Consider the following 27,898-nt stretch of genomic DNA (forward strand, 5'->3'; position numbering starts at 1 on the left):
CAGACTGCCATCACAGGCTGCATGACATGGTGCAAACCATGTTGGAAAACATGACATGGCACACTCCAATGTGCTGTGCCAAAGACACTACTGGGGCTATATGTAAGTCACCCCTGCTTCAGGCCTTGGATCCTAAGGCAGGGTGCATTATGCTACCTGTGTGGCCATATCTACACGAGCATAGATGCCCCTGTGATGTCAAAGTCAATTTTTAGACATAAGTGACCATGGAAGCCATCTCAAGGTATGTACTGGGCACTGCTCAGAACAAGTTTCTCAGCTACATAATGGCTTCACTGAAAGCTATGGTGTTTGGTATCAAACATTTTGTATTAATAAGCAAGCTCACACTGATTCTAGTGATGCATTTATTATTACATACACCCAGAGAGTATCTTAAGGATACCCCCCGTAACCTACTAGTCCTCTAATGTTCTGGCTGCCAGCCTGCCACCACAGAGAGGTTTCTGACCCTCTGCATGTGAGAGCCCACGCTCTATGACCAGAAATTATGCCTGCTCTGGAGGAAGGTGTTCACATCTCCTCCAGCAGGACTGCTAGTGATTTAACGTACCAAGGCCAGGGACTTCGAAGTCCTTGCCCCCTTTGATATTTTATCCTGGCTTCCCCTAGTCCTTGGAGATGCCATTCCCTGCCCTAAGGCCCGTTTGGTGCCAGGACAGATGGGAAAATAGTCAGGAGGTTTTACATTCCCAAGCTAACCATGCCCCTAGGGTGGGCTATCTGAAATAAACACAAAAATAGGATTTCCACCATCGTGTGTGTGGTGGAATTAGGCACTCTTGTACAGGGTTATGCCCACTTCCTACAGGAAGTTGATATATACGGGGTGACTTCAAGGATAAGTAGCCCATTGGCTACTGTTGGTCCTGGCCCTTTTTTGAGGGTCATCCCCAAACATATTGCCTTCATATTTCTGTTTTATCTGACCGTTTTTGTTGCTGTTAAGACTGTGGGCACTTTACCACTGCTGATCAGTGCTAAAGTGCATGTGCTCTCCCTTCTAAACTTTGTGATTGGCTTACACCTGATTGGCACATTTAATTTACCTATAAGTCCCTTGTACAATGGTATCCCTATACCTAGGGCCGTAAATTAAATGTTACTGGTGGGCCTGCAGCGCAGCTTGCGCCACCCACAGAAGTAGCCTTTCAAACCTCTCTCAGGCCTGGTACCACAGGGCCTGGGTGCGCAGTTCACTGCACAGGGACCTGGCAACTAAATCTACTTGCAAGGCTTAGAACTCCCCTTTCACTACCTATGAGTCACCCCTAAGGTAGGCCCTAGCTAGCACTACGGGCAGGGTGTTATGGATTTAAAAGGTAGGACATATATCTTTCTGTACTATATGTCCTGGTAGTGATAAACAGCCTATCTAGTTTCTCACTATGGTCAGTGCTGCCTCTCTCATAGGATTTCATTAGAAATGCCCTAACCTATGTCTAAGTGGTATTATCTAATCTGTGAGGGGTGGCAAGGGCATGTTTGGTATGGTTGGAATGGTAGTGCGAAATGCTGATTACTGGTGTAATGGATATTTTATTATAATTATAGAAATGCCACTTCTAGAAAGTTGGCATTTATCTGTGCTTATGACTGGTGTTTTGCAGCTTGCCCCCAATCCATGTCTGGGGCAGAGTGACAGCTGGGCTCTGTGCATACTTTACAGACAGCCTGTAACCAGGGAGGGTGGAGGTGTTACAAGAGTGCATCTGCATATTAAATGGTCTTCCTAGGTTGGGAGAGGGAGAAAGGGGGCACACCTGCATTTGTAAAATCTGTGCCCTGGCCTCACATAAAGGGCTCGTTTACTAACCCACTGATGTCTGTACCCAGTGCTGGAGGAGAAAGGGGACACTCCTGGGACCGATTAGTACTGGTTACAACCCCTTCTCCCCCTTTTGTGGAGGCTGTGCAAAATGAGTATAAGTACAGGGAGTTTTCCCCCACATTTTTAGACACTGCATGGGACTTGTAACTAGATGCCGCTGGCTCTGCCTACTGCAGCAAAGCACTGGTGTACTGCCAGGAGGAACAGCGACTTGGACTGCTTGGCCTGTTGGACTGATCTGCTTCCTATTGATGGTAGGTGGCAGGAAGACTGCCACTGAGCCAAGGAACATTGTGTGCTGGCCTACCTGCCTACTTCACCCTGAGTGCCCCCACCAGTGTACTCCAGGAGCTGGGTGGTGTGCCCTCCTACTCCCTGCTTTCTTCTGTTCTTGGTGCTTGGAGAGTGCTACAACTTTGTGGGAGAAAATTGCTATATTTCTCTGAGGCGGCACGCCTCTGGGGCTGCCTAGTCCATGCAGGAGCTGGACTTCCAACATTCATCTTTCCCGGCATCTGGAGTCAGGAAGAGAGCGATCGGGCAAAAAGAGTGCCGTATTTCTCCAAACCGAGGCGAAGCGCCTCGAACTGCTGCTCACCCTTCATGACCTGGGCAGCAGCGGTGATTTCCCCTTCCTTGATTGCACAAGTAGAGAGGAGTGCAACCTAGGAAGCTTTTCCAGAAACCAAGGCAAAACGTCCCTGCGCCTACCAAGTCCGTGCAGCAGCCGGACTTCTTCAGTTACTGTTCCCGGCCACTCGAGAAAAAGAGAGCAGCCGGGGTAAAAACTACTGTAATTAACCCAATAGGGGGGTGCACTTGTACCACCCCTCCGCATAGCTACGGTGCTAGTTTAAACGCGGGGACCGACCGTGGTCTCCCGCATGGAAACAGAGGGGAGAACCTCCTTGCCGGGCATTTGGGCCTTCCCAAGGTGGCGAAGTGTTGCCCCCTCAAACCACCACCTTTTGAAAACGTAACAAGGACGGAGTGGTGTACTTTCACGGAGGTCCTCGATCTGATTCAGGTTAGATACATTATTTTGCTGCAAAGATTACCGTATTTACTGCAAGAGGAAGGAGCACAGGAGCTCCCTTGTTGACATGGTAGATGTTGCTCACAACGGATACTTGGTTGTTGGGGATAATCTTGTTGCATCCCCCCAAACCAACCCCCCACCCCCCCATTGTTCTTCTCTTTTCTTGACCTGATGCCAGTGATATGTCGTGCTTCTTCTGGTAAGACCACCAGTATGGTTTTTGGGGCTGTAACTATTGTGCAGTAATGTTGGTGTCAGAGTAGACAGGCCATGGAAAGGTTTTTCATGCCATATATGTTTACGTTGGTGATAAGGATGACCTGCCATTTGAGGAATGTTTTATTCCATGTGCCTTCATGACAGTGTTTTGGCCATCATGATTGTGTTTATTATGACGTGCGTTTTCGATGGTAATGGCAACCTGACTACTGCTTGTGTTGCAGAATGCCAGTAACATATATGTTTACCTGACTACTGCTTATTTTGGCAGAGTACTAGTAACGTGCAATGTACTGACAACTGCTTGTGTAGCAGGGTGTTACTGATACATGTCGTGTTTGGTCTAATTATGTTTTATGTAATACAGTTTATTTTGATATATCTTGTTGATGTGTTTCCTTTGTGGTGTATTTATTGTGTCACGTGTTGTGTGAACTTTTTACACATGACCTCTGGGATAGGCCTGGCTGCTCATGCCAAGCTACCAAGAGAGTGAGCAGGGGTTATCTTGGTTGTGTAGTTACCTTGCAGTGACTAGCGTGGTGGGTTCTGCCTGGCTGAGGTGCATACCCTAGCCAACCAGAAACCCAATTTCTAAGAGCTACTACCCTTCACTCCCCTTAACACCCATAAATTCAATATGATTCGTTGGACCAAAGGAGGAGGACACTGAAGAGCTGCAGGAACTGAGGAGCAGGAGCTGACTTTGCACCAACCCTGCCAGCCTGCCTGCTGTCCTCGACAATTGCACCAAAAACTACTTGTCTTACAGCTCATCAGCCTCCAAAAGCCTGGCTCCAAAGACCAACATGAGTCTTTGCCAGCGTGACCCCAGCAGACAAAGCAACACTGCACCCAAGCCCCACAGCCGGAGGAGGAGTGATCCAACTGTGCCCGTGAGATCTTGATACCCTCCAGAGCTGAGCCCCACCTTTGGGTTTAGCTGGACTGGACCCCCAAGTCCTTGGCTGCAGCCTCTTTGTGCAGGTCACTGACACCGCAAGAGCATTAGACTGCAAAAACCCAACACCTGAAAGCACCACTGCATCAGAGCCCCCCATCTCCTCCCCATCGCCCTGTGTCGAAGTGGACCGATGGTGCCAACGAGGTCCTGAGACCCTTGAGAGCTCAGCCCACCCCTTTGGGTTCAGTCAGACTGGTGACCCAGCCCCACTTGCAGCCTCTTTTTCCCAGGACCGTTTCCCATTAAAGTGAATGAGACACCCAACGCTGTAAGGCACCTCTGCACCTGACGCCCCAGTGCCTCCCAAAGTGACCTGTTGGTGCTGGTTTGGGCCTTGACGCATACTTACCTTAACTCCAGAAGAACAGTCCTATAAGTTGTTGCCAAGTACCGTTCTGTAATATATGTTTAATTCCCATAGTATAATATTAGGGCACCCGATGCTGAAAAGCACTTATGCACCAGAGCTAACTGAGGTGACCTGTTGGTGCTTCCTTGGACCTTGCCCCATACTTAACTAAAGATGAACAGTCCTGTAAGTTGTTGCTAAGTACCCATATGCCCCCAAAAACCTAACTACCCTGACCCCCACCCCCAAAAACCTAACTACTTCGACCCCCACTTTAAAAAATCTAACTACTCTGATCCCCCACTTCCTCCAAAAACCAAACTACACCGATCCCCCAACCCTAAAACCAAACTACCCCGCCCCATCCCCAAAAACAAAAGTACCCCGACCCCCAAAACAAAACAACCCCGACCCCTCCTCTAAAAACAGAACTGCCCCGATCCCACAAACCCCTAAAAAACAGAACTACTCTGATCCCCCCCCCCCCACATCACCCCTAAAAAACCAAACTACCCGACCACCCCACTTCTAAAAAAAAAAAAACAAAAAAAAACACCCCAATCCCCCACCCCACCCACAAAAACAAAACTACCCCACACCCAAAGCAAAAGTACCCCAACCCCTGCTAATTTAAAATGTACTTACCCAATAGCAAAGTTCTTGGTGTTAAATATATAAAAATATGTTTAATTTTGCTAAGTTTGGTGTGGATCTTCTTGTTGAATGTAACATTTCTTTTCTGTGTGTATACAGTAAATGTCTAACACTCCCCCTTGATTACCCTAAGCTGCTCAACCACCTTATAACAAATAGAGCACTTGGGATTTTTTAAGAAAACCCTGCCCACTACTCAGGAGACAGCTGGACTCAATTCATTATACCAAAAAGAGGTATGCTATGTCAAAAGAGCCAGCTTCCTACATTCATGGCTCCACTCTTCTGGCATGGAAAGTCGTGAAAAGAAACTGACTGTGTGCCTGAGTGTCACCTATTTAGGAACTGTGACTTCTTTTCCAGTGCAGATGCCGCCGACTGACGCAGGACCAATCGATGCCAGCTACTAGCGCAGAGAGGTACTGATCACAAAAAATCTTCCGGATCTAGTCTGAAGCCTGGGGGGGAATTCAAAGTTAAGGATTCTGCAGTTAGATGTAGTCTCAACCAGATAAGACGTTAAGGAAGGTAATTAACTTGTCCTTGGGGTTCATGCATTCACAGAGAAAGTGAGTTTTATTGATCTAGTAAAACGTTTACAAATTCAATCACTGCAGGTTGAGGCTGAGACAGACGCATCAATGGATCACTGAGAGCCACTCATATAAAGTGACTGATAAAGAGAAAATTCCTGTTTAACCACCCTTTGGTCTGAGGTGTAGGCAGAGATTCATAAAACATGAAATAAGTCTCTCATAGACGAGCAGAGATGGACACATATTCAAGAACTGAATGTGCACCAGGGACTGGAATTACTTTCTTACTACCAACTTTTAGAGTAAGGGAGTGGAAAACTACGGTATCCTACAAGAATCACTTGAATATACTCTGTCTGAGAGAAACTGCAGAATCTGACATCAAAGTTGAAATTTGCTAGATGTGCTTGAAAACCATATTTCATCTTGTTTGTTTTTCGTCCCAGTTTCTGATTTCCTGCAGGTCTGTGTTGATGGTAAAGTTCATGATGATTAATTGATGGATTCCTTGATGTGACCATTCCTAGCTTACATATTTTTTTGGGGATAAACCAGTGGAAGAGCATAATCTTGTGGCTAAGTTGTTGCCTGTGTACCTAGAAGATTAGCATTCATGTTTGTTGTTTTGACTCTTTGACCATGCTGCGGCTCAGATATGTCATCACAGAACTGATGCAGAGTGACTTGCACAAGGTGATTGTGTCCCCACAGGCACTGAGCTCCGACCATATCAAAGTGTTCCTCTACCAGATCCTGCGAGGTACATCAAACTGTTTTGATAGGGAAGGAGAGGGTGGGTGGGTGTGGGGGATGCTGGGAGTGGTATAATTGTTAATGGAATGCAGAGGCTGAAAAGGAGTGATTGGCTGCTATTCAGCTCCAGTTGGACAACACCAAGTCGCAATTCCTGGGGTTGTGAGAGCAAGGACTTTCTTGTTAAACCTTTTTGTCACTTAGCTAGGCACCATATCTAAAATGGCCGCAGTTGGAAGTCAGAGTTTTAGGCGTTTCTGAAGACGCAAAAATGTCATTAATGGGAATGTTAAGATCATCCTTAACTACTGGAAATTCCACTGTGTAGCTTTTCATTTTCTAGTTGGTGTGCATGAAAACAATGTAGCTCCAGCCAAACAACACTATTGGCAATGCTTGAAAAGGATCTGACTGTCCTAAATAGGTTGACAAGGTCGCATCTGAATGGGAGCATAAGCAAGCAGAGGCCTGTTCCTTTTTTATTGGTATTTATTTGAGATACGCTTCAGAAACATTGAATCACACATTTCCACTGACTATTTTCTTGCTAGTTAAGCAGGATGATTAAGTGGCATGCAAAAACATCATTGTGGCTTTTTAACTTACTTTTCTCAGAGGCTGAAGCTGAACCTCACCAATGAGGTCCTGCCAGGCTGAAACACATCTTGAGGAGTTTGTTTTCTCATCCAGTGTGGACTTGACCTAGCAGTTTTAAGTTTTGGCACAGCCAAGTCTGTGTTGTATACAATAATAAAGTCTAGATTTGTTATTCAGCTAATTCCATAGTGATCTGCCAGTGGGTAGTCTTTTGAGCAGCAATGCACTGGGTGGTTGTGTGATCTACACACGCTGTTAATACTTTTATGTACCCTCTTATACCCACAGGCCTGAAATACCTCCACTCTGCTGGTGTGCTTCACAGAGACATCAAGCCAGGAAACCTTTTGGTTAACAGCAACTGTGTTCTGAAGGTAAGTGGTTTGTATCAGATCTCTAGCTGCGTTCCACAGTGTGCTAGGGGGCAGGCAGCTGACACTTCCTTAGAAGGGGAATGTGTTCTCGATCACTTGGTCTAATATATTAAACCTAGAATTCTTTTCGCTCAGCATGGATGTAGGAATGTAGCCTCTTTCTAGCTTGGTTACCCTCACTTTTTGGCCTGTTTGTCAGTGTGTTGGACTGTGTTCTTTGGGATCCTGCTAACCAGGACCCCAGTGACTGTGCTGACTCCTCTAAATTTGGTTGCTGGTAAAAAAAAATGTATCCCCACAATTGGTATACTGGTGCCCCCATGTAAGTCCCTAGTATATGGTACCTAGGTACCCAGGGCATTGGGTTCCAGGGGATCCCTTTGGGCTGCAGCAGTTCTTCTGCCACCCAGAGGGAGCCCATGCAAAGGTTCTGCAGGCCTTCCATTGCAGACTGCATGAACCGGGTGCACGCACCCTGTTTCACTACGTCACTGCACCAGGTCACTGCAAGTCACCCCTATAGTAGGCACTCTCAGCGCAGAGGGCAGGGACCAGACACCTGTGTGTGAGGGCACCCCTGCACTAGCAGAGGTGCCCCCATGAACTTCAGCCCCATTTTACTGGACTTCATGAGTGCGGGGACGCCATTTTATATGTGTACTCGACATAGGTCACTACCTATGTCCAACTACATAATAGTAACTCCGAACTTAGGCATGTTTGGTATCAAACATATCAGAATCATACCCCAATACTGTTGCAAGTATTGGAAGTATGATTCCATGCACTCTGGGGGCTCCTTAGAGGACCCCCAGCATTGCTGCTACTAGTCTTACAGGGTTTTCCAGGCAGCCCAGCTGCTGCCACCCCTATGACAGGTTTCTGCCCTCCTGCTGCTTGATCTGACCAAGCCCAGGAAGGCAGAACAAAGGATTTCCTTTGGGAGAGGGAGGTAACACCCTCTCCCTTTGGAAATAGGTGTGACTCCTCCCCTGTCTATCACCACCCTACGTGTGGAGCCCTGAGCTCCTCCAGGGGGTCCCGTAGTTCTGCCATCTTCATTCCAAGGTTGGCAGAGAAATCTGAGAGCATCTGAGTGGCCAGGCAAGTGATGTCAGAGGCACCCACTGATATGTAGTTACCTGGTTAGGTGGTCTTCCTCTGGGGTGGGTCTTCAGATTTGGCTTGCAAGATTCCTGCACGACTCCTCTGCGACCTCTGCTTCGATTACTGGCCTCCGGAACCGCAGCTGAACCCTCCAGGACCCTACAAGCTGCAGATCCATGAGGAAGACTTCTGCAGCATTGTAGCCAGAATTCCTGCCAGCTTTGCAACATTTTCCTGGCCGTGCATCCTCAAGAGACTGCAACTCTTCAGCCTGCACAAGAAGAAATCTCCCTTGGGGTGAAGGCATCACTCTGCTTTATCCACAGGGACCTGGCTGCAACGACTACCGGCTGCGTGGCTCTCCAGTCATCGTGAGTGGCGTGGGTCCTGCATCACGGGTGGTGGTCCAGGGGGGTCTCCCATGGTCCTCTCTACCAGCTGTCGCACTTTGGTGGTGGTAAGTCCTTGCCACTCCACGCAAGTCAGTACCCCTGTGCAATGTGTCCTTTGCAGCTGCAAAGGCTTATTTGCTTCACCTTCAAGGGGAACTTCAGGCAATGTGTAACTCCAGCCCCCAACGCTCCCTCCTGCAACTCCTGGACCTCTGCGTGGTCCTCCAGCGACATGGGAGCAACTTCTGTGGTGCTACGTGGGCTGCTTCAACAACTTATTTGTCCCTGTCCTGTGGGACACCTGTGGTTGCTGCCTTCGCTCCTGTGGGCCTTCTGCGACGTAGAGGGTCCCCTGTGACTCCCCCTCCTGGGTAGAGTCCCCCTGGACCTAGCTGGTCCCCGGCAGCACCTCTTTTCCTCCAACTGCGAATTTGCCTTTGCCAAGGCTTGTCGGTGGAAGTCCTTCACCGGCACCCATCTGCAATCCAGCTTCCAGCGTGGGACACTATTTGCATGCATCCGGAACTCTTCTCCAGCTTCTGGGCTGCGGTGCTCACCTGTCTTCCTTCTTCGTCAACCAAGTCCAAAAGGTACCCCTGGGTGGGTAGTATCTCCTACCCCCTGGACTCCACAGACACTTCTGGACTTGGTCCCCTCTCTCCACGGGTCTCCATCTTCAGTAATCCGCTACTGATTTCTTGGTGGCTGTTCTGGGTGTCTTCTTTTTCTTCTTCTTCATCCTTTGTGGTGGTTTTGGGGAAATCCAGTGTTTTACTCTTGCATTCCTGGTTGCTGGGAGGTAATACACAACTTACCTGTGTGGTTTCCTAGTACTCCGGCTCTCTTGTATATGATTTACTTACCTAGGTGGGGGCTGTGTGTTTGCATTCCACTTTCTTAGTGTATGGTTTGGGTTCCCCCTCTGATCACAATTGGTTATTGCTCTTTTACACTGTTTGCTAACATTCGTATGCCTGTTACTGTTTATTTGTGTGTGTGTGTGTGTATATATATATATATATATGTTCGATGGCATGTGTAGCTGCAGATACACATGCTGTGCACATCCCGCCATCTGGTGTTGGGCTCAGAGTGTTACAAGTTGTTTTTCTTCGAAGAAGTCTTTTTTGGAGTCACGAGACCGAGGGACTCCTCCCCTTTCGACTCCATTGCGCATGGGCGTCGACTCCATCTTAGATTGTTTTTTTTCCGCCATCGGGTTCGGACGTGTTCCTTTTCGCTCCTTGTTTCGGGTCGGAAAGTTAGTTAGAATCTCGGGAAAATCGTCGGTATTGTTTGCGTTCGGTATCGGGTTAGTTACAACAGATCGACACCGAATTAAGAAGAGCTCCGGTGGCCCTTTGGTTTTTTTTTTCCATCCCCGTCGGGGCCTGGTCGGCCCGGCCACGTGTCTCTTCAAGGCTGATGGAACGGACCCCATTCCGCTTCTGTCCAAAATGCCATAACAAGTATCCATATACAGATCAACATCTGGTCTGTAACTTGTGTTTGTCACCAGAACACAAGGAGGATACTTGTGAGGCCTGTCGAGCGTTTCGGTCCAGGAAGACACTCGGGGACCGAAGAGCAAGAAGACTACAAATGGCGTCGGCGCCGACAGGACAAGAGCGTTTCGAGGAGGAGGAAGAAACATTCTCCACCCAGGAGTCGGACTCTGAGGAGATCGATCCCGAGGAAACGCCTAAAACCGTGAGTAGGACGTCGAAACCAAGAACTCACGAGAAAAGCGCTAAAGCCCAGGGGACGCCACCGCCAACAGGCCATGGCTTAACCCGAAAAGTAGGTGACCGTTCATCGGCACCGAAAAAGGGCGAGCTGGTGTCGAAGTCATCTGACTCCGGTCGAGATACCGGCACACAGCAATCTCGGGCCCGAGATAGTGGCTCAGAGAAGATTCGGCACCGAGACAGCGGCACCGAAACGGGTCGGCACCGAGAGAGCACGATGCCGAAAGTAAAAAAGGTTTTCGTCGGAGCCGAAAAAAAGCTACCGAAAAGGTTTCGGTACCGAAATATCCGGCTTCGGAACTGAAAACAAGTTCCTACACTGAGGAACAAGGACTGTCCACACAAATGAAGACACATAGATTTGGACAGGAATTACAGGCAATAGAGCCAGATCACAATCAAAGACGGCTCTTTATTCAAAAAGATACAGGGAAGATCAGCACTCTTCCTCCAGTCGAAATGAAACGCAAGCTTGCCTTCCAAGACAAGGATAAACAGCCACATGCAAAGGTGGCTAAACAAGTAACACCGCCACCATCCCCACATCACTCTCCGCAACCATCACCGGTAGCCACTCCACCAATGTTGCAATCCCCAACTCATACAGGAATGAGTCAAGATGACCCTGACGCATGGGACCTTTATGACGCACCAGTGTCAGATAATAGTCCAGAATGCTATCCAGCTAAACCATCGCCACCAGAGGATAGTACAGGCTACGCACAGGTGGTGTCAAGAGCAGCGACATTTCATAATATCAGCCTTCATTCGGAGCCCATTGAAGACGACTTCCTTTTTAATACACTGTCGTCCACACACAGCCAATATCAGAGTCTTCCTATGCTACCCGGAATGCTAAAACACTCCAAACAAGTGTTTGAGGAGCCTGTTAAAGGGAGAGACATTACTCCAAGAGTAGATAAAAAATATAAACCGCCACCAACAGACCCAGTGTACATTACATAACAGCTAACACCAGACTCTGTTGTAGTGGGAGCAGCGCGCAAAAGAGCCAACTCTCATACTTCAGGAGATGCACCACCTCCAGATAAAGAAAGTAGGAAATTCGATGCTGCAGGCCAAAGGGTGGCGGCACAGGCAGCAAACCAGTGGCGTATTGCAAATTCGCAAGCTTTGCTAGCCAGATATGATAGGGCCCTTTGGGATGAGATGCAACACCTTATTGAACATTTGCCCAAGGAGTTCCAAACAAGAGCGCAGCAAGTAGTAGAAGAAGGACAGGGTATCTCCAATAATCAGATACGGTCAGCAATGGATGCTGCAGACACAGCTGCTAGAACTGTCAACACAGCAGTAACAATAAGGAGACATGCATGGCTGCGTACATCAGGATTTAAACCAGAGATACAGCAAGCTGTGCTGAATATGCCATTCAACGGACAGCAGTTGTTTGGGCCGGAGATGGACACTGCGATCGAAAAACTTAAGAAAGACACTGACACGGCCAAAGCCATGGGCGCACTCTACTCCCCACAGAGCAGAGGCACATTTCGAAAGACACAATTTCGAGGGGGGTTTCGAGGGCAAACCACAGAAGCCACAACCTCACAAACAAAGCCCACTTACCAGAGCCAGTATCAGCGGGGAGGTTTTCGGGGACAATATAGAGGGGGACAATTTCAAAGGAATAGAGGAAAGTTCCAAAGTCCCAAAACTCCTCCAAACAAATCCCCAACACAACACCTGTGGGGGGGAGACTAGCCAAGTTTTACAAACATTGGGAGGAAATAACAACAGACACTTGGGTCTTAGCAATTATCCAGCATGGTTATTGCATAGAATTTCTCAAATTCCCTCCAAACATCCCACCGAAAACACACAATATGTCAAAACAACATATAGATCTTCTAGGACTAGAAGTTTAGGCATTGCTACAAAAAGAAGCAATAGAGTTAGTACCAAAACAACAAATAAACACAGGAGTTTACTCCCTGTACTTTCTGATACCCAAAAAAGACAAGAGTCTGAGACCTATACTAGATCTCAGAACATTAAATACCTACATCAAATCAGATCACTTTCACATGGTTACATTACAAGACGTAATCCCACTGCTCAAACAACAAGACTACATGACAACACTAGACCTAAAGGATGCATATTTCCATATACCAATACATCCTTCACACAGAAAGTACCTAAGGTTTGTATTCCAAGGGATACACTACCAATTCAAAGTGTTGCCATTCGGAATAACAACTGCACCAAGAGTTTTTACAAAATGCCTAGCAGTAGTAGCTGCACATATCAGAAGGCAGCGAATACATGTGTTCCCGTACCTAGACGATTGGTTAATCAAAACCAACACGCTAAGACGGTGTTCACAACACACAAAATGTCATAGAAATCCTCCACAAACTAGGTTTCTCAATCAACTACACAAAGTCACACCTTCTGCCGTGTCAAACACAGCAATACTTAGGAGCAACAATCAACACAGCAAAAGGGATTGCCACTCCAAGTCCACAAAGAGTTCACACATTTCACAATGTGATACAGACCATGTATCCAAATCAAAAGATACAAGTCAAACTGGTGATGAAACTACTAGGCATGATGTCTTCATGCATAGCCATTGTCCCAAACGCAAGGTTGCACATGCGGCCCTTACAACAGTGCCTAGCATCACAATGGTCACAAGCACAGGGTCAGCTTCTAGATCTGGTGTTGATAGACCGCCAAACATACATCTCGCTTCAATGGTGGAACAGTATAAATTTAAACCAAGGGTGGCCTTTCCAAGACCCAGTGCCACAATGCGTAATAACAGATGCTTCCATGATAGGGTGGGGAGCACACCTCAATCAACACAGCATCCAAGGACAATGGGACATACAGCAAAAACAGTTTCACATAAATCACTTAGAACTGTTAGCGGTATTTCTAGCGTTCAAAGCATTTCAACCCATAATAAGCCACAAACACATTCTTGTCAAAACAGACAACATGACAACAATGTATTACCTAAACAAACAGGGAGGCACACACTTGACACAGTTGTGTCTCCTAACACAGAAAATATGGCATTGGGCGATTCACAACCACATTCGCCTAATAGCACAATTTATTCCAGGAATTCAGAACCAGTTAGCAGACAATCTCTCTCGGGATCACCAACAAATCCACGAATGGGAGATTCACCCCCAAATACTAAACACTTACTTCCAAATGTGGGGAACACCACAAATAGATCTATTTGCAACAAAGGAAAACTCAAAATGCCAAAACTTCGCATCCAGGTACCCACAAGATCAGTCTCAGGGCAATGCGTTATGGATGAGCTGGTCAGGGATATTTGCTTACGCTTTTCCCCCTCTCCCACTCCTTCCATATCTAGTAAACAAATTGAGTCAAAACAAACTCAAACTCATACTAATAGCACCAACATGGGCAAGACAACCTTGGTACACAACACTACTAGACCTGTCAGTAGTACCTCATGTCAAACTACCAAACAGACCAGATCTGTTAACACAACACAAACAACAGATGAGACATACAAATCCAGCATCGCTGAATCTAGCAATTTGGCTCCTGAAATCCTAGAATTCGGACACTTAGACCTCACACAAGAATGTATGGAGGTCATAAGACAAGCTAGGAAACCTACCACTAGACACTGCTATGCAAATAAGTGGAAAAGATTTGTTTATTACTGCCATAATAATCAAATTCAACCCTTACACGCATCTGCCAAAGATATAGTAGGATACTTACTACAATTGCAAAAGTCAAAGCTAGCTTTCTCTTCAATAAAGATACATCTGACCGCAATTTCAGCCTACCTGCAAATTACGCACTCAACTTCATTATTTAGGATACCAGTCATAGAAGCATTTATGGAAGGCCTAAAGAGAATTATACCACTACGAACACCACCAGTTCCTTCATGGAACCTCAACAGTCTTAACACGACTCATGGGTCCACCTTTTGAGCCCATGCACTCTTGTGAAATGCAATACTTAACATGGAAAGTTGCATTTTTGATTGCCATCACATCTCTAAGAAGAGTGAGTGAAATTCAAGCATTTACCATACAAGAACAATTTATTCAAATACACAAGCATAAAGTAGTTCTACGGACAAATCCAAAATTTTTACCAAAAGTGTTCTCACCGTTCCACTTGAATCAAACGGTAGAATTACCAGTGTTCTTCCCACAGCCAGATTCTGTAGCTGAAAGAGCATTGCATACATTAGACATCAAAAGAGCACTAATGTACTACATTGACAGAACAAAACTAATTCGAAAAACAAAACAACTATTTATTGCTTTCCAAAAACCTCATACAGGGAATCCAATTTCTAAACAAGGCATTGCTAGATGGATAGTTAAGTGTATTCAAACCTGCTATCTTAAAGCAAAGAGAGAGCTGCCTATTACACCAAAGGCACACTCAACCAGAAAAAAAGGTGCTACCATGGCCTTTCTAGGAAATTTTCCAATGACCGAAATATGTAAGACAGCAACATGGTCTACGCCTCATACATTTACCAAACACTACTGTGTAGATGTGCTAACGGCACAACAAGCCACAGTAGGCCAAGCAGTACTACGAACATTGTTTCAAACTACTTCAACTCCTACAGGGTGAACCACTGCTTTTGGGGAGATAACTGCTTACTAGTCTATGCACAGCATGTGTATCTGCAGCTACACATGCCATCAAACGGAAAATGTCACTTACCCAGTGTACATCTGTTCGTGGCATTAGTCGCTGCAGATTCACATGCGCCCACCCGCCTCCCCGGGAGCCTGTAGCCGTTTAGAAGTAGATCTTAAAAATTTGTACATTTGTAAATATATTACTTAAAACTTCATTATGTACATACGTATTCACTCCATTGCATGGGCACTATTACTAGCATACACAACTCCTACCTCACCCTCTGCGGGGAAAACAATCTAAGATGGAGTCGACGCCCATGCGAAATGGAGTCGAAATGGGAGGAGTCCCTCGGTCTCGTGACTCGAAAAGACTTCTTCGAAGAACATCAACTTGTAACACTCCGAGCCCAACACCAGATGGCGGGATGTGCACAGCATGTGAATCTGCAGCGACTAATGCCACGAACAGATGTTCACTGGGTAAGTGACATTTTCCATATATGTTTGATGGCATGTGTAGCTGCAGATACACATGCTGTGCATTATCCTGCCATCTAGTGTTGGGCTCGGAGTGTTTCAAGTTTTTTTTCTTCGAAGAAGTCTTTTCGAGTCACGAGACCGAGGGACTCCTCCCCTTTCGGCTCCATTGCGCATGGGCGTCGACTCCATCTTAGATTGTTTTCTTCCCGCCATCGGGTTCGGACATGTTCCTCTTCGCTCCGTGTTTCGGTTCGGAAGAGTTAGTTAACATTTGGAAAATTTGACGGTATTGTTTGTGTTCGGTATCGGGTTAGTAATAACACATCGACACCGAAGAAAAGAAGAGCTCCGGCAGCCCTTCGGGGATTCCACTCCCCGGCGGGGCCTGGTCGGCCCGACCACGTGCGTCTTCAAGGCTCATGGAACGGACCCCATTCCGCTTCTGCCCCGAATGCCACATTAAGTATCCTTACACAGATCAACATCTGATCTGTAATTTGTGTTTGTCCCCTGAACACAAAGAGGATACCTGCGAGGCCTGTCGGGCATTTCGGTCGAAGAAAACGCTACGGGACCGGAGAGCACGAAGGCTTCAAATGGCATTGGCGCCGCCAGGACACCACAACGTCGAAGAAGAGGAGACTTTCTCCATTGCTGACTCGGACGAGCCCGAAACGGAGCAGACGCCGAAAACCGGGAGTAAGCCAGCCCTGGCCAAAACTCACGGCAAAATCATGAAGGCCCAGGGGACGCCACCGCCGGCAGGCCATGGCTTAACCCGTAAAATCGGTGACCATCCATCGGCACTGAAAAAGGGCACACATGTGTCGAAGTCATCCGACTCCGGTCGAGATCCCGGCACAGAGTATACTCGACATCGAGAACCTGGCTCCGACCAGACTCTACACCGAGATACCGGCTCCGAGCTAAGCCGGCACCGAGAGATTGGCACACCGAAACCGCAAAAAGTGGCTTCGGAATCGAAAAAGACTGTAGAAAAGGTTTCAGTACCGAAACACCCAGCTTCGGAGCCGAAAACAAGCTCCTACTCCGAAGAACAAGGCCTTTCAGCACAACTACAAGGCCATAAATTTGGACAAGAGCTAGAACCGGGGGAGCCAGATTATACACAAAGAAGGCTCCATATTCAAAAGGAAACAGGGAAAATAAGAACTCTCCCTCCTATAAAAATGAAAAGGAAACTTGCTTTCCAAGACAAAGAAAAACAACCACAAGCAAAAGTGGCAAAAGCAGTAACTCTACCTCGCTTTTCGCCACAACCATCACCACACCACTCACTGCAACTGTCACCAATTGCAACCCCCCCTATGATGCAATCTCCAACGCACACAGGGATGAGCCAGGGTGACCCAGATGCATGGGATCTATATGACGCGCCAGTATCAGACAATAGTCCAGACTGCTACCCAGCAAGACAATCACCACCTGAAGACAGTACTGCCTACACGCAAGTGGTGTCCAGAGCAGCTGCTTTTCACAATGTGGCACTGCACGCTGAACCCATGGAGGATGACTTTTTATTTAATACTTTTTCGTCGACACACAGTCATTACCAAAGTCTTCCAATGTTACCAGGGATGTTGAAACACGCGAAACAAGTATTTCAAGAGCCCCTTAAAGGCAGAGCCATCACACCTAGGGTGGAGAAAAAGTACAAGCCTCCCCTACAGACCCTGTGTACATCACGCAACAACTAACACCTGACCCAGTAGTAGTAGGCGCAGCACGTAAAAGGGCTAATTCACACACCTCTGGAGATGCACCACCACCCGACAAAGAAAGTCGAAAGTTTGATGCAGCGGGGAAAAGAGTTGCTGCACAAGCGGCCAATCAATGGCGCATTGCCAATTCCCAAGCTTTATTGTCAAGATATGACAGAGCTCATTGGGATGAAATGCAGCACTTTATAGAACATCTGCCCAAGGAATTCCAAAAGCGTGCACAACAAGTGGTGGAAGAGGGCCAAAGTATCTCGAACAATCAGATACGATCGGCAATGGACGCAGCGGACACAGCTGCAAGAACTGAATACAGCGGTCACTATTCAGAGACACGCATGTCTACGCACCTCCGGGTTTAAGCCAGAGATCCAACAGGCTGTGCTTAATATGCCTTTTAATGGACAGCAGTTGTTTGGGCCGGAGGTGGACACAGCTATAGAGAAGCTGAAGGACACTGATACGGCCAAGGCCATGTGCGCGCTCTACTCCCCACAGAGCAGTGGCACATTTAGGAAGACACAATTTAGAGGGGGGTTTCGGGCCCAAAGCACAGAACCCTCAACCTCACAAACCAGACCCACATACCAGGGCCAGTATCAAAGAGGAGGCTTTCGAGGACAATACAGAGGTGGACAGTTCCCTAAAACTAGAGGAAAGTTCCAAAGCCCAAAAACACCTCAAATTAAACAGTGACTTCAGTGTCACAAATCCCCAACACATAACACCTGTGGGGGGGAGAATCACAGATTATTACCAAAATTGGGAGGAAATAACAACACTTGTGGGTCCTAGCCATTATCCAACATGGTTATTGCATAGAATTCCTACAATTACCGCCAAATGTGCCTCCAAGAACACACATGTCCAAACAGCACTTGGATCTATTACAACTAGAAGTCCAAGCGTTAATAGAAAAAGACGCAATAGAACTGGTACCCAACCATCAGAAAGGAACAGGTGTTTATTCCCTGTATTTTCTAATACCCAAAAAGGAGAAAACTCTGAGACCTATCTTAGATCTCAGAACACTAAATCTTTACATCAAATCAGACCACTCTTCACATGGTGACACTGCAAGACGAAATCCCCTTGCTCAAACAACAAGACTACATGTCAACATTAGATCTCAAGGATGCGTACTTCCATATACCCATACATCCTTCACACAGGAAATACTTAAGGTTTGTAATCCAAGGAGTACATTACCAATTCAAGGTGTTACCATTCGGGATAACAGCACCAAGGTATTTACAAAATGCCTTGCGGTAGTAGCAGCACATGTCAGAAGACAGCACATACACGTATTCCTGTATCTAGACGATTGGTTAATAAAAACCAGCACTCAGCAACAGTGTCTTCAACACACAAAATACGTCATAGAAATCCTTCACAAACTAGGGTTCTCAATAAACTACCTAAACTCACACTTACAACCGTTTCAAGTACAACAATACTTAAGAGCAACAATCAACACAAAAAAAGGGATTGCCACTCCAAGTCCACAAAGGGTACAAGCATTCCAAAACGTAATACAAGGCATGCACCCAAACCAACAATATCAAGTAAAATTAGTGATGAAACTTCTAGGCATGGTGTCTTCATGCATAGCCATTGTCCCAAACGCAAGATTACACATGCGTCCATTACAACAGTGCCTAGCGACACAATGGACACGAGCACAGGGTCAACTTCAGAATCTAGTGTTAATAGACCGCCAAACACACACCTCGCTTCAATGGTGGAATCCTATAAATTTAAACCAAGGGCGGCCTTTCCAAGACCCAGTGCCTCAATATGTGATCACAACAGATGCTTCCATGGTAGGGTGGGGAGCACACCTCAACCAACACAGCATCCAGGGACAATGGGACACTCAACAGAAACAACTTCATATAAATCAGTTAGAACTACTGGCAGTGTTTCTAGCATTGAAAGCATTTCAGCCACTAATAGCCCACAAACACGTTCTTGTCAAAACAGACAACATGACAACAATGTATTACCTAAACAAGCAGGGAGGGACACACTCAACACAGTTGTGTCTCTTAGCACAAAAGATTTGGCATTGGGCGATTCACAATCACTTCCGCCTAATAGCACAATACATACCAGGAATTCAAAACCAGTTAGCCGACAATCTCAGTCGGGATCACCAACAGATCCACGAATGGGAAATTCATCCCCAGATACTACAAACCTACTTCCAAACCTGGGGAACACCGCAAATAGACCTATTCGCAACAAAAGAAAACGCAAAATGCCAAAACTTCGCATCCAGGTACCCACAGCCTCACTCCAAGGGCAATGCGTTATGGATGAGTTGGTCAGGGATATTTGCTTATGCTTTTCCCCCTCTCCCACTCCTTCCGTATCTCGTAAACAAATTGAGTCAAAACAAACTCAAACTAATACTAATTGCACCAACTTGGGCACGACAACCTTGGTACACAACACTACTAGACCTGTCAGTAGTGTCTCATATCAAACTACCAAACAGACCAGATCTGTTAACTCAACACAAACAGCAGATCAGACACCCGAATCCAGCATCGCTCAATCTAGCAATCTGGCTCCTGAAGTCTTAGAATTCGGACATCTAGACCTTACACAAGAATGTATGGAGGTCATCAAACAGGCTAGGAAACCTACTACAAGACATTGCTACGCAAATAAATGGAAACGATTTGTTTATTACTGTCATAATAATCAAATACAACCAGTACACGCGTCCACGACAAACATTGTAAGCTACTTACTACACTTACAAAAGTCTAAGTTAGCTTTTTCGTCCATTAAAATACATCTCACAGCAATTTCTGCCTATCTGCAAACTACACATTCAACCTTGTTATTTAGAATCCCTGTCATAAAAGCATTTATGGAGGGGCTAAAAAGGATCATTCCCCCAAGAACACCACCAGTTCCTTCGTGGAACCTCAATATTGTATTAACACGACTCATGGGTCCACCATTTGAACCCATGCACTCTTATGAAATACAATACTTAACATGGGAAGTAGCCTTTCTAATAGTTATCACATCTCTTAGGAGAGTAAGTGAAATACAAGCCTTTACCATACAAGAACCCTTTATACAAATACACAAACATAGTGGTTCTACGCACAAACCCCAAATTTTTGCCAAAAGTTATATCACTGTTCCACTTAAATCAAACAGTGGAACTCCCAGTATTTTTTCCACCACCAGACTCTGTAGCTGAAAGAGCATTACATACATTAGACATAAAAAGCGCACTAATGTATTACATTGATAGAACCAAACAATTTCGCAAAACAATTGTTTCTAGCTTTTCAAAAACCTCATACAGGAAATCCAATATCCAAACAAGGCATTGCCCGATGGATAGTTAAGTGTATTCAAACCTGTTATGTTAAAGCAAAGAGAGAACTGCCTATTACACCAAAGGCACACTCCACTAGAACGAAAGGCGCCACCATGGCCTTTCTAGGAAATATACCAATGACAGAAATCTGTAAGGCAGCCACATGGTCTACGCCTCATACATTCACTAAACATTACTGTGTGGATGTTTTAACAACACAACAAGCCACAGTAGGACAGGCAGTATTACGAACATTATTTCAAACAACTTCGACTCCTACAGGCTAAACCACCGCTTTTTGGGGAGATAACTGCTTACTAGTCTATGCACAGCATGTGTATCTGCAGCTACACATGCCATCAAACGGAAAATGTCCCTTACCCAGTGTACATCTGTTCGTGGCATGAGACGCTGCAGATTCACATGCACCCTCCCACCTCCCCGGGAGCCTGTAGCCATTATAAGTTGATGAAAATAAACTTGTAAATGTGTAAATATATATATCACTTTTAGACACATTATGTACGTAAATACTTACTCCATTGCATGGGCACTATTACTATATACACAACTCCTACCTCACCCTCTGCGGGGAAAACAATCTAAGATGGAGTCCACGCCCATGCGCAATGGAGCCGAAATGGGAGGAGTCCCTCGATCTCGTGACTCGAAAAGACTTCTTCGAAGAAAAACAACTTGTAACACTCCGAGCCCAACACTAGAAGGCGGGGTATGCACAGCATGTGAATCTGCAGCGTCTCATGCCACGAACAGATGTACACTGGGTAAGTGACATTTTATATATGTATATATATATATATATATATATATATATATATATATATGTATGTTCGATGGCATGTGTAGCTGCAGATATACATGCTATGCAGAGCTCTTCTGACATCTAGTGTTAGGCTTGGAGTTTTACAAGTTGATTTTCTTCAAAGACGTCTTTTAGGACTCATGGGATCGAGTGGTGACTCCTGTCGGTTACCATGCGCATGGGCATCGTCTCCATTGTTGTATTGTTTTCTTTCCACTGTCCGGTTCGGACGGGTTTCCTCTCGCTCTGAGATTTCGAATCGGAAAACCGTAGACAACCTGTTTAATCGTCTGTATTGTTTCGATCGTGTTTTCCACCTAGCATCGAACCAGTAGTACCGTTGAATCTAGATTCTTCACCCTTCTGGGCGCGTGCGCCCAACTCTGGCCTGTTCGGGCCTACCACGTGGAAACCTGATGGATCGGACTCCATTTCGATTCTGCCCTCGGTGCCACGCGAAGTTCCCATATACCGACCAACATCTGGTTTGTAATTTGTGCCTTTCTCCAGAACACCGAGAAGAGGATAGCGAAGCATGTCAATCATTTCAATCCAAGAAGACCGTGAGAGATCGCAGAGCCCGAAGATTAGAAATGGCAACAAAGTACAGAACATCTTGACGTCATGGAAAAAGTACAGGCACAGACAGCAGTCTCCATCCGAGATACCGACTCCGAGCAGGAATCGGAAGATAGACCCATCACGGCTGGCCTGCATGTGAGTACATCTGCCCCTATGCCCATACATATAAAACTACCGAAGGCCTTGGGTACACCACTGCCAGAAGGCCATGGTTCGGCCCAAAAAAAGACTGTAGTCGACTGTAGGAAGTTGGCTCTGTATATACTATTTCAAAGTAAGAAATAGTGTGCACAGAGTCCAAGGGTTCCCCTTAGAGGTAAGATAGTGGCAAAAAGAGATAATTCTAATGCTCTATTTTGTGGTAGTGTGGTCAAGCAGTAGGCTTATCAGAGGGTAGTGTTAAGCATTTGTTGTACACACACAGGCAATAAATGAGGAACACACACAGGCAATAAATGAGGAACACACACTCAAAGACAAATTCCAGGCCAATAGGTTTTTATATAGAAAAATATATGTTCGATGGCATCTGTCGCTGTAGATACACATGTTCTGCATTAGCTCGCCATCTGGTGTTGGGTCAGAGTGTTACAAGTTGTTTTTCTTCGAAGAAGTGTTTTCGAGTCACGGGACCGAGTGACTCCTCCTTCTGTGCTCATTGCGCATGGGCGTCGACTCCATCTTCGATTGTTTTCTTTCCGCCATCGGGTTTGGACGTGTTCCTGTCGCTCCGAGTTTCGGAACGGAAAGATAGCTGAAAACGGAAGATTTTCGACGGTATCGTTGCGATCCGGTTCGAGATAAACACATACGACGACGCATTGAACATCGAAGCGCTTCGGTGCCCTTCGGGGTAGATTTCGGCACACCGTCGGGGCCTAGTCGGCCCGACCGCGTGGAGAACAACGCCGATGGAACGGACCCCGTTTCGATTCTGCCCTGAATGCCACAACAAATATCCTTATACGGACCAACACTCGGTCTGTAACCTGTGCCTGTCACCCGAGCACAGCGAAGAATCCTGTGAGGCCTGTCGGGCGTTCCGGTCCCGAAAAACTCTGCGCGACCGTCGAGCGAGAAGACTGCAGATGGCGTCCACGCCAAAGGAGCATCGACAGTTCGAGACAGAAGAGGAACAGGAGGAAGCCTTTTCCATCCAGGATTCAGACTCCGACGAACTCGACAATACAAAAACTGTGAGTAAGACGTCGAGATCAGAACTTAAAAAAGGCAAAAAGGCCCAGGGGACGCCACTGCCAACCGGCCATGGCTCAACCCAAATTCCCGGTGACCAACAATCGGCACCGGAAAAGGCCCATTCAGGGTCGAGATCGTCCGACTCCGGTCGAGACACCGGCACGCAGCCTCCTCGGGACCGAGAGAGTGCTAAAGAGAAGCATCGACACCGAGAGTTCGGTGTCGACACGGATCGACGCCGAGACAGTGGCGCCGAAGACCATAGAGGCCAAGATTTTTCGGCACAAAAGAAGAGGAAGGTTACATCGGAGCCGAAAACACAAACAACAGGGTTTTCGGAGCCGAAAAAAGCACCAACAGACCCAGTTTCAGGCTCATATACTGAAGAACATTCTATGTCTTCACAAATGAAAAAACACAGATTCGAACAGGAACTGCAATCCACTGAAGTGGATCACACGCAAAAGCGTATCTTTATTCAGCAGGGGACAGGGAAGATCAGTACCCTTCCACCTGTCAAAAGAAAGAGAACACTTCAGTTTATAGCACTAGAGGCTCCTCAGCAACAAACAGCAAAGAAGGTAACACCTCCTCCCTCGCCTCCACCTGTAACTCCGGCTTCGCCAACTTACACCCCGTCACATTCGCCAGCTCACACCGCCATGAGCCACGATGACCAAGATCAAGACGCGTGGGACTTGTACGATGCACCAGTGTCTGATAACAGCCCAGACACATACCCAACTAGGCCATCACCACCTGAGGACAGCACAGCCTATTCACAAGTGGTGGCTAGAGCAGCACAGTTCCATAATGTGGAACTACACTCTGAACAAGTAGAGGATGACTTTTTATTTAACACCCTCTCCTCCACCCACAGCTCCTACCAAAGCCTGCCTATGCTCCCAGGCATGCTACGCCATGCAAAGGAGATCTTCAAGGAGCCAGTTAAAAGTAGGGCAGTAACGCCTAGAGTGGACAAAAAGTATAAGGCGCCTCCTACGGACCCTGTATTCATCACCTCTCAGCTGCCACCAGATTCTGTGGTGGTAGGGGCTGCCAGAAAACGGGCAAATTCACACACTTCTGGGGATGCAACTCCCCCAGATAAAGAAAGCAGAAAGTTCGATGCAGCCGGGAAGAGGGTCGCTGTCCAAGCAGCAAACCAGTGGCGCATCGCAAACTCACAAGCGCTGCTAGCGCGATACGACAGAGCCCACTGGGATGAGATGCAGCATCTCATTGAACATCTCCCAAAAGATCTACAAAAAAGAGCAAAACAGGTTGTTGAGGAAGGTCAAAACATTTCCAACAATCAAATACGCTCCTCTATGGATGCAGCAGACACAGCCGCAAGGACCATTAATACGTCGGTTACCATCCGTAGGCACGCATGGCTCAGAACGTCTGGATTCAAGCCAGAAATTCAGCAGGCAGTACTTAACATGCCAGTAAACGAAAAACTTCTGTTCGGTCCGGAGGTCGACACAGCCATAGAAAAGCTCAAAAAGGACACTGACACTGCCAAGGCCATGGGCGCACTCTACTCCCCGCAGAGCAGAGGATCTTATACCACCTTCCGCAAAACACCTTTTAGAGGAGGGTTTCGGGGTCAGGCCACACAAGCTAGTACCTCACAGTCCGCACCGTCCACCTACCAGGGACAGTACAGGGGAGGCTTTCGGGGCCAGTATAGAGGAGGGCAATTCCCTAGGAATAGAGGAAGATTTCAAAGCCCCAAAACCACTACCAACAAGCAGTGACTCACACGTCATCCCCCCCCCCCCCCCCCCCCCCCCACACACACACACACAACACCAGTGGGGGGAAGGATAGGCCAATATTACGAAGCATGGGAGGAAATAACTACAGACACATGGGTCCTAGCAATTATCCAACATGGTTATTGCATAGAATTCCTGCAATTCCCTCCAGACATACCACCAAAATCACAAAATTTATCAAAACACCATTCACAGCTTCTAGAGATAGAAGTTCAAGCACTACTGCAAAAAAATGCAATAGAATTAGTACCAAGCACACAAATAAACACAGGAGTTTATTCACTGTACTTCTTGATACCAAAAAAGGACAAAACACTGAGACCAATTCTAGACCTCAGAGTAGTAAACACATTCATCAAATCAGACCACTTTCACATGGTCACACTACAAGAAGTGTTACCATTGCTCAAAAAACACAACTACATGACAACCCTAGACCTCAGACGCATATTTCCATATACCAATACATCAATCACACAGAAAATATCGAAGGTTTGTATTCAAAGGAATACATTACCAATTCAAAGTATTGCCTTTTGGTTTAACAACCGCTCCAAGAGTATTCACAAAATGCCTAGCAGTAGTCGCTGCACACATCAGAAGGCAGCAAATACATGTATTCCCGTATCTAGACGACTGGCTAATCAAAACCAGTTCGCTCACACAATGCTCAAACCACACAAATCAAGTCATACAAACCCTCTACAAACTAGGGTTCACCGTCAACTTTGCAAAATCCAACATTCAGCCAAGCAAAGTACAGCAATATCTAGGAGCCATAATAGACACGACAAAAGGAGTAGCAACGCCAACTCCACAAAGAATTCACAATTTCAACAGAGTCATTCAACACATGTCTCCAAATCAGACAATACAAGTAAGAACAATACTACAGCTCCTAGGCATGATGTCCTCATGCATAGCCATTGTCCCAAACGCAAGACTGCACATGAGGCCCTTACAACAGTGCCTAGCCTCACAGTGGTCTCAAGCACAGGGTCACCTTCTAGATCTGGTGTTAATAGACCGCCAAACTTACCTCTCGCTTCTATGGTGGAACAGTATAAATTTAAACAAAGGGCGGCCTTTCCAAGACCCAGTGCCACAGTACGTAATAACAACAGATGCTTCCATGACAGGGTGGGGAGCACATCTCAATCAACACAACATAAAAGGACAATGGAACATACATCAAACAAAACTGCATATAAATCATCTAGAATTATTAGCAGTTTTTCAAGCACTAAAAGCTTTCCAACCAATCATAATCCACAAATACATCCTTGTCAAAACAGACAACATGACAACGATGTATTATCTAAACAAACAAGGAGGAACACATTCAACGCAGTTAAGCTTATTAGCTCAAAACATATGGAGGTGGGCAATCCACCATCAAATTCGTCTAATAGCACAGTTTATTCCAGGGATCCAGAATCAACTGGCAGACAATCTCTCTCGAGATCACCAGCAAGTCCACGAATGGGAAATCCACCCACAAATTCTAAACACCTACTTCACACTCTGGGGAACACCTCAAATAGACTTATTTGCAACAAAAGAGAACGCAAAATGCCAAAACTTCGCGTCCAGATACCCACACAAGCAATCCCAAGGCAATGCCCTATGGATGAACTGGTCAGGAATATTTGCTTACGCTTTTCCTCCTCTCCCTCTCCTTCCTTATCTAGTAAACAAATTGAGTCAAAACAAACTCAAACTCATTTTAATAGCACCAACGTGGGCAAGACAACCCTGGTACACAACACTGCTAGATCTCTCTGTAGTACCCCACATCAAACTGCCCAACAAACCAGATCTGTTAACGCAACACAACCAACAGATCAGACACCCAGATCCAGCATCGCTGAATCTAGCAATCTGGCTCCTGAAATCCTAGAATTCGGACACTTACAACTTAGCCAAGAGTGTATGGAAGTCATAAAGCAAGCCAGAAGGCCATCCACTAGACACTGCTACGCAAGTAAGTGGAAAAGATTTGTTTGTTACTGCCATCATAATCAGATACAACCACTACACGCAACTCCAAAACATATAGTAAATTACTTGCTCCATTTACAAAAAGCAAAGCTAGCCTTCTCGTCTATTAAAATACACCTTGCAGCAATATCTGCATACCTGCAGACTACCTATTCAACTTCCTTGTATAGGATACCAGTCATCAAAGCATTCATAGAAGGTCTTAAAAGAATTATACCACCAAGAACACCACCTGTTCCTTCATGGAACCTAAACGTGGTCCTAACAAGACTCATGGGCCCACCTTTCGAACCCATGCACTCTTGCGGAATACAATTCCTAACCTGGAAAGTTGCCTTTCTCATCGCCATTACATCTCTAAGAAGAGTAAGTGAAATTCAAGCGTTCACAACACAAGAACCTTTTATACAAATACATAAAAATAAGGTCGTCCTACGACCTAATCCAAATTTTTTACCAAAAGTTATTTCACCGTTCCATCTAAATCAAACGGTAGAACTACCAGTTTTTTTCCCACAGCCAGATTCTGTGGCTGAAAGAGCACTACATACATTAGATGTCAAAAGAGCATTAATGTACTACATTGACAGAACAAAGAACATCAGAAAAACTAAACAGCTATTTATTGCATTCCAAAAACCTCATGCAGGTAGCCCAATATCAAAACAAGGTATAGCCAGATGGATAGTTAAATGCATCCAAATCTGCTACCTTAAAGCAAAAAGACAACT

General features: G+C 46.1%; 1 protein-coding gene across 1 annotated transcript in view; it reads left to right on the forward strand.

The window, feature by feature from the left end:
- LOC138304238 (serine/threonine-protein kinase NLK2-like) overlaps positions 1 to 27,898 on the forward strand; it is a 543,367-nt gene that overhangs the window by 235,944 nt on the left and 279,525 nt on the right. The window contains exons 4-5 of the mRNA XM_069244130.1: positions 6,267 to 6,373; positions 7,252 to 7,337. Of these exons, the coding sequence (XP_069100231.1) occupies positions 6,267 to 6,373; positions 7,252 to 7,337 (193 nt within the window). The remainder of the gene's footprint in view (positions 1 to 6,266; positions 6,374 to 7,251; positions 7,338 to 27,898) is intronic.

The sequence above is a fragment of the Pleurodeles waltl genome, chromosome 7 (genome assembly GCF_031143425.1).
Source record: "Pleurodeles waltl isolate 20211129_DDA chromosome 7, aPleWal1.hap1.20221129, whole genome shotgun sequence".
NCBI lineage: Eukaryota > Metazoa > Chordata > Amphibia > Caudata > Salamandridae > Pleurodeles > Pleurodeles waltl.